At 62.2% G+C, this 7,771-nt stretch overlaps 1 protein-coding gene across 1 annotated transcript in view; it reads right to left on the bottom strand.

Annotated features, from left to right (window-relative positions):
- BOP1 (block of proliferation 1) overlaps window positions 1-7,771 on the bottom strand; it is a 21,427-nt gene that overhangs the window by 10,318 nt on the left and 3,338 nt on the right. The window contains exons 2-3 of the mRNA XM_014538697.1: window positions 6,431-6,690; window positions 2,176-2,265 (exon numbers count right to left, since the gene is read on the bottom strand). Coding sequence (XP_014394183.1) covers window positions 2,176-2,265; window positions 6,431-6,690 — 350 coding nt within the window. The remainder of the gene's footprint in view (window positions 1-2,175; window positions 2,266-6,430; window positions 6,691-7,771) is intronic.

The following is a 7,771-nucleotide window of genomic DNA, read 5'->3' on the forward strand; positions in this document are numbered from 1 at the left end:
AGCACTGGAGGCAGCTGCCGGTTCGGTAGCTCGGAGAAGCCATTAACGGCGTTTGGCGCGAGAGCAGAGGGGATCGCGGGTTCTGGACGCAGACAGGCCTGGCTGTCCCTGCGGATCTGAGATAGCTCGAGCCGAGGGGGGCTGAGGGGGGCCGAGGAGCCGGCCAGCGCCACAGCCCTGCCCCCATCCAGGCCTGGGCGCAACCGATGGTTTGGGCCCAGGGTCCTCTCTGCTTTCTGCCAGAGTTCACAGTGGCCCTGACCCCTCACCCTAGACACACAGCCGCCGGCCTGCTGGGGGCCCCTCTCCGCCCACCGTTTTCCTCAGTTTCTCCAGCTGCTTAAACAAAGAGGAGGGGCAGCGCAGTGCAGACGCCAGCCCCCTCCCCGCGCCCCTCCCCCACCCCTGGGCCTTGGCGGCTGGATGAGATCACGTCTGTGAGGTGCCGGTGCCCTGGAGAGGGGCGAGGTGGACACGTGGGGGCTGGGCGGACGAGCCCACAGGCTCCTCAGGGCTCCCCACAGGCCAGGACCCTGCCAGGACCAGCAGACGTCGGGGCTTCGCCCAGGGAGCTTGGGGAAAGGGACAGAGGGTGAGTCCTAAGACTGGACCACGTCTCCCATGAAGGCAGACGGCACCAAGCCAGCAGTGTCTGGATCGGGGGTGGGGGGTTCAGGCCCAGCAGAGGCCACAGCCAGAGGGCCCAGAAGCCCCAGTGTCCCCCAGCCCCCAGCCCTGCCCACTGCCGAGTGGGGTCCTGGCACCACTGGCCACCTCCACAGACTCGGGAGAAAGGCTGCCCTGACCAGAGCAGTGGTCACAGATCCTGGCCTCACAGGCACCAGCCAACCAGGCACAGCCCAGGGAGCACCGGGACCTGGCCGCACCCCACACCACACGCGCCCCAGCCTCCAGGGCCTCCTCCCCAAGCCCACCCAACATTGCTCAGACGCTGGAGACACAGCCACAGCCACCTCAGGGTGGGAGCCATGGGCCTGCGAGCACCCAAGGGGCAACCGTTTCTGGCGGTGGGGGCATCCGACGGACTTCCGAAAGCCAGGCTCGGCCACCCCTCCAGCCACCACGGGGCTGCTCTGGCAGCAGAGGGCGGGCAGCGCGGCTCCCGCCTGTCACTCAGCCGCCATATGGGATACTCATCTCCGAGGAAGCGCCCGCAGCCCCCGCAGTGGCTCCAGGACAGGAGCGCCCCTCCCCCAGGTGGGAGGCCCCTCCCCCGGCCTGCACTCCATTTACAATCATCATCGATTTCTCAAAATACCAAATATAAAAAAGTAGCCGACAGGATGTGGCTGCCGACAGCCAGAGCCCCTGGGAGGGGAGACAGGCAGGGAGCCGCTCCGCTTGGCCCCCCTTCGTCGAGCGCGCCCGCTGCTCCGGCCAGGAAACCAATTTATTTTGTTTTGTCTCTGTTCTCTGAACGCACAGAGACCGGATCGGGCGGACAGCCAAGGCTCTTGCAGCCGCTGCCAGCAGAGCCTAGGATGGGGGTGGAAGCAAGTGGGGGGCCGCCCTCCCCAGGCCTGGCCGCCCCCGAAAGGTGGCAGGAAGTGCTCCTGAGGCCAAGGACCTGGCCCCCCAGCCTCGAGGCCACACCTGACCCAGAGGCACCAGGGAGGGGACAGGTGGACAAGGACCACGGTCACCGTGGACTCAGCTCCCAGCTCCCCGCCCTCCCACCCACCAGGACCTCTGGACCCCAGACTGAGCACCCTGGCCCCACATCACACGGTCCCCACTTTCCCCTCCAGACTGTGAACCTGAGGGGCAACCAGATCCAGGGGCCTTGCCCAGCCTGTGCCTGGAGGACATGGCCCGACTGGGCAGGCCCTCGGGCAGGGCTTCTGCAGGAAGCGACAGGGCTGCTGCCCACCTCCCTCCACACTCGAGACGGTGGCCCAGGGTGACAGGCCTGGGTGGTGTGGGGAATGCCACCTGGAGTGTGACCCTGGCGTGCCACCCCCCACAGGGCCAGGGCATGGGCATGGGCCACTGTACTCCCTCCCCCCGCGATGACACACACTCCTGTAGTCATGAGTCCCAGACCCCAAATCACTCTTCCAGACCCGGAATGGGGCCGGGGCCAGACGCCCACTCGGCCGCCCGAGGGCTGGCTCCCCTCTCCCCTGCCCTCCCCTGCCAGCAGCGCCGCCCTACCTCCTCGTCGGAACTGTCCTCCGCGTACTCGTCCTGTGCTCCTGCTGCCGCCGCCTCTGTCCTCGGGGGCGAGGAGGGGGTGCTGACAGCCTGTGGAGGGAGGAGAAAGTGCTCCAGTGACACCAACGCCCTCTGACCCCAGGCAGGCCCCAGGCCCCTCCTGGGTGGTGGGGGCGTGAGGACCAACTGTCCATCCAGCTGACTCTGAGGTCACGGTTCCCGCCACCCCCCATCTCTGAGCAGCTCCAAATCAGCCCGGGGCCTCAGGACACGACCAGGGACACCCAGGCCTCAGTGGGCCTTTTGGGGGGTGGGGGCCCAGCCTGGGTCCTCTGTCAGGGGCCAGACCCATCACCATGTCCAAGCTCTGGGAGAGGAACCCCGGGAGGGGACGACACCTGGTGCCAGGCAGCAACCAGCCACCAGGGTCCCTGAGCCCCGAAACGAAAGAGGGGCTGCAGGGATCCTGGCCCAACAGTCCCACCACCAGCCCTGCCAGGCCCAGTGCCAACTTGGGGTCCGAGGCAAAGCGAGGGCTGGGGGTCCCACTTGAGAGAGGTGTGGCGCTGTCAGCCACCTCCCAGGGGCCACAGCAGTCCCTCCCAGAGCAGACCAGCCCCTCTGGCCCAGGCCCAGCAGAGCATGACAGCCAGCCCCGAGGCACCTGGGCCGGCCCCCAGGCCCCTGCCCCACCCACCACATCCCTGGCCCCAGGCTGACCCCATCCACCAGGTCAGTGAGTGGGTGTTGCTGAGCATTCACACCTCAACCTGGAAAACAGATTCCAGCAGCAGGGTGGGGGGACCAGTGCACTGGAAGGGGGTGATGGGGAAAACAGTCCGCACTCACCCCCGGGGGCAGTAAGTGCTGGGGAGCAGGAGCCCCCCACCGCCCAGAGCCCACCCCCCGCCCCCGCTCCCCGGCGAGAGCCAAAGGCCTGCAGGCAGCTCTTCCTCCTGTTTTTCCCTTCAGTGTGAGGAGGTGAACCCTAAGTTTCTTCCCGGCCAGGACCCAGGCAGGACTGGTCTCCATGTCCCCCTGCCCCTGCTCCCAGCACCGCCTATCAAAGTGGGTGGGCAAGGCCTGGAAGGCGTGGGCACAGGTAGGGACACAGAGGGCGACCCCCGAGCTTCCGCCCGACCCAGGCCCAGAGCTCTCTGCCATTCGTGCCCATGAAGCCCCCAGCAGGCACCCCTGGGCCTGGCTGTCTGCGAATCTCCACAAGCACCCAATGGGCCATTGCTCTCGGCCGCCCACAGCGCCAGCCTGCCCGACGCTCCTCGGGCGCCAAGTCCCACGGCATCTGTGCCACAGGTGTGGCCAAGGATCTTGGCGGGAGACGCAGACACGTGCCCTGTCCCGTGTGCAGCAGCGACTCCCACAAGACTCAATGCGCAGTCCCCTTGGGGCACCACGTCCCCCACCACCACCTCCAAGACCCGATGCTGCAGGGCAGCCGCCAGCCGCCAGGGGGCAGTGCATTAAAGAAACACTCAGTTAAGAAACAAGACCAGGAAGACATAAAACAGAAAGGATGCCAGCACGGTCCCTGCCCAGCACCCCAGTCCTGGCCGCCAGCACCGGGTCCTCAGGCACACCCCCAAGGTGGTGGGGTACCAGATCCACACGCCCTGGAGGGGCTCAGGCACAATCTGGCACCGCCCCCTGAACCCGCCCTGTGGGCTGCTGGGGCGCAGGCAGGCAGGACGCACGGGAAGCAGGGTTCTGTAAGCAACTGGCCCCAGCCAGGGACTGAGGAGGGGCTGTGGGTGGAGGAGCCCAGATCTGGCCGGGGTCCCCACACACCATTCCCGGGGTCTACAGTGAGTTCTGTGCACAGGACTCTGTCATCTGGAAAACATGACTCGTGGGGCTAACGTATTACTGGGTCTTTTCCGATGGCAGCAAGCAAACCAATGAAAGTGGGAACTTTTTCACAAAAGATTAAAAAAACAAAATAGAGCCCTAGCCAGTTTGGCTCAGTGGACAGAGTGTCAGCCTGCGGACTGGGGAGTCCTGGGTTCAATTCCAGACAAGGGCACATGCCTGGGTTGTGGGCTTGATCGCCAGTAGGGGGTGTGCAGGAGGCAGCCGATCAATGATTCTCTCTCATCACTGTTGTTGCTATCTCTCTCTCCCTCTCCTTTTCTCTCTGAAATCAATAAAAATATACTTTGAAAAAACAGAAAATGACCTCATGTAAATAGAAAAGACCAAACCAAACACAACAAGTAGGAAAAAGGGGATCTAAACAAGCAGAAAGGGAAGAAATGGCTTTAGGCACAAACCCACCCGAGACGTGGAACCAAGAGCAGGCAGTGACCCCGGCCAGCGTCTCTGCTGGGAGATGGGTGAGGCCCCGGCAGGGGTGAGTGGGGAGGAAGGTGGGGGGTGGGGGAGGAGGTGGGGGGCTAAAACCAGCAGTCAAACCCAAAGGAGAGAGAGGACGGGTGTGGGTGGTCAGTGGAGAGCCAGGGAGAGGACAGAGGCGGACAGGGGAGACAGGGGGAGTGTGGCTCCTTCAGGGCCCAGGTGCAACCGCTGGCACAGAGCCCCCAGCAGCAGCTCGAAGACACTGACCCGCTGTCAAGAGTGTGAGGGGCAGCCCTGGCCGGCTTGGCTCAGTGGGAAGAGCGTTGGCCTGCGGACTGAAGGGTTCTGGGTTCGATTCCGGTCAGGGTACATGCCCAGATTGCGGGCTTGATCCCCAGTAGGGATGTGCAGGAGACAGCTGATCAATGATTCTTTCTCGTCATTGATGTTTCTATCTCTCCCTCTCTAGAATCAATAAAAAAATAATAAATAATTTTTTAAAAAAAGAGTGTGGGGCAGAGCTGGAGAGGGCAGCCAGCAGACCGGGCGACTGGCCTGGCAGACAGGGACTCGGGTCAGCAGGGCGATACAGGACGGGGACAGGCTGTCACCCCAAGGGGGCCAGAGGCAGGGTGGTGCACAGAGGAGAGCAGACACAAGATGAGGAGTGAGGAGTCCCCCCCAACGACACCCAGCCAAGCAACAGGGCTGGGGCCGCTGCTCCCGCAGGAAGGGTGGGGGAGCAGCCAGCGCCCGGCCCGCCTTGCCAGGCGGTGTCCCTGTCCTCATCACACCCAAGGACACCCGCTCTTCCTCCATGAGCTCCTCCTGCCCACGGCCAGGTGAGGAGCTCGGACATCTGACGCCAGGATGGCCTGTGCTCTCCCAGCCCCGTGGGAAGGACATGCCAGGTATACGCACAGCTGTTTCTACCCAGGAAAAGAGGAAAGGAACTTCAGGCTGGACAGTAAACTGCGTTTTAGAGGGAAAGTTGGGTTGAAAGGGAGTTCTAGGAAAAGGGACTCAAAAGAACAGACAGAGCAGCCCTGCCGGCATGGCCCAGTGGTTAGAGTGCCCGCCCCTGCAAGGAAGGGTCTCGGGTTCCACTCCCGGTCAAGGGCACGTACCTGGATTGCAGGTTCGATCCCCAACCCCCACTGGGGTGTCTGTGGGAGGCAACCAATCGGTGTGTCTCTCACATTGATGTTTCTCTCTCTCTCTGTCCCTCCTCCTCCTCTCCAGTCTCTCTAAACGTCAGTGGGAAATATCCTTGGCTGAGAAATTTTTTTAAAAGTTAAGAAAGATGTGGAAAACAGTTGCTTATCGCCCTGCAAACCAGGGTCAGGAGCGCGAAGGCGCCCTCTCCTCTGAGCGCCCAGCGTGGCAGGCAGAGCCTGGGCGGTGCGAGGGTTCGGTCTGGTTTAAATCTGCTTTCTGGTGTCCGTTACGAGAGTAACTTCTGTACAAGCCAAGGTCTTCCCTTCCGAACGCAGGGCCAGTGGACACAGTGAAAGCTTGTTCCTCAGAACATTCTAACAAACGTTGCGTTCCCGTTAAATTCAGCCCTTCTCCCTGCTGCTAACTGAAGACAAGGGCGAGGTGCACCTTTCCCCATCATCACAGAACGGGTGGCCCCGGGCCCGGGGGTGGCCTGGCTCCCTCACGTGTCCCTTGCCTGCGAATCCCTCAGGATTTACCCCTAAAAACCCAGCCTAACGACAGGGGCTGAGTGCCCTGGAGAGCATCCAGCTTCAAACACGCGTTCCACCCGGTCCCAGATGTGTCCCAGGTGCATCAGAGGAGCGACAAGGGCCTGGGTTCCTCAGGAAACTGGGAGGAAGCCGTGCTGGACGTGTGTCCCCAAGGCCTGCCAGGTGCTCTCTTTCCTGGACGATTTCATTGAGACAAGGGAGCCCACGGCACGGGGTCCTGGGCCACTCACCTGCTGCTCAGCGGTCTCCTCTGTCCTGCCGTGGCCCTCATCACCGCTGGCCCCATCCTGTCCCTCAGGGGAGTCCTCACTGCTGTCGCTGCCAGAATCCTCCAGGCCTGAGAACACACTCTCCTCGCTGTCGGAGAGGCCAGAGTCGCTGCCCGCCCCGAGGCCAGGAGCACGGGCCCAGAGGAGAGAAGGCTGCAAGGAGCACAGTGTGAACCACGGCAGACCCCACGGCCTGGCCCTGGCCACACACGGACCCACAGCTCAGTGTGGCCAGCCTCCAGGGCCAGGCCGTCCTCACGGCCCACCTCTGCCAACAGCAGGACCACCGCCCTCAGAAGGGACATTGAAGTCCCAGCATCTCACACTGTCCCCTTCCGCTCTCCCCCGCCCACACCAGCCCGGCAACCGAGGCCCCAGAGCTTTGAGGGCACGAAGGCAAGGCTTTCCCCCTGAAGAGCCTCCGTACCCAACCAGGCGGGACAGCAGTGGGTGCAAAGTTTGGTTGAAGAACGATAAAAGCGAAGCTTGAGCCCTGACCGGTTTGGCTCAGTGGATGGAGCGTCGGCCTGTGGACTCAAGGGTCCCGGGTTCGATTCCGGTCAAGGGCATGTACCTTGGTTGCGGGCACATCCCTGGTAGGGAGTGTGCAGGAGGCAGCTGATCGATGTTTCTCTCTCATCGATGTTTCTGACTCTCTATCCCTCTCCCTTCCTCTCTGTAAAAAATCAATAAACTATATTTTGAAAAAAGAGGGAAGCTTGACTTAAAAACAAGATTACCATGCAACCCTGGTGGAGAAGACACCATCTCATCCCTAACTCGACAGGCCCCAGTGCACAGCGAGCAGGCCCTGTCGCTGCCTTCATTTATTTATTATTGACTTCAGAGAGGAAGGGAGAGGGAGAGATAGAAACATCAATGATGAGAATCATGGGACGGCTGCCTCCTGCACGTCCCCTACTAGGGATCGAGCACGGAACCCAGACATGTGCCCTTGACTGGAATCGAACCTGGGACCCTTCAGTCCGCAGGCTGATGCTCTATCCACAACAGCCAGGGCCTGTCACTGCCTTTGAAAGTGGAACAAGAGCCCTGGCGTCATCCCAGCCAATCAATGTATCCCTCCCTTCCTCCCTCTAAGAAGTAAATTTTAAAAATTTGAAAAGAAAAAGAAATTCCTCTTTGCAAAGTGGAACTTGCAGACATTTAGGAAGCACCTGAGTGGAGACCTGTCTGTCACTGCCTCTCGCCTAACGACAGCCTCACTACCGGGGACCCCGCGGCGCTCCGCTCGGCGGCACAGAGGCCACGCGGCCCGGCTCCCCCGCTGCCTCCTTCCCA

The sequence above is a fragment of the Myotis brandtii genome, unplaced genomic scaffold, assembly GCF_000412655.1.
Source record: "Myotis brandtii unplaced genomic scaffold, ASM41265v1 scaffold1956, whole genome shotgun sequence".
Classification (NCBI taxonomy): domain Eukaryota; kingdom Metazoa; phylum Chordata; class Mammalia; order Chiroptera; family Vespertilionidae; genus Myotis; species Myotis brandtii.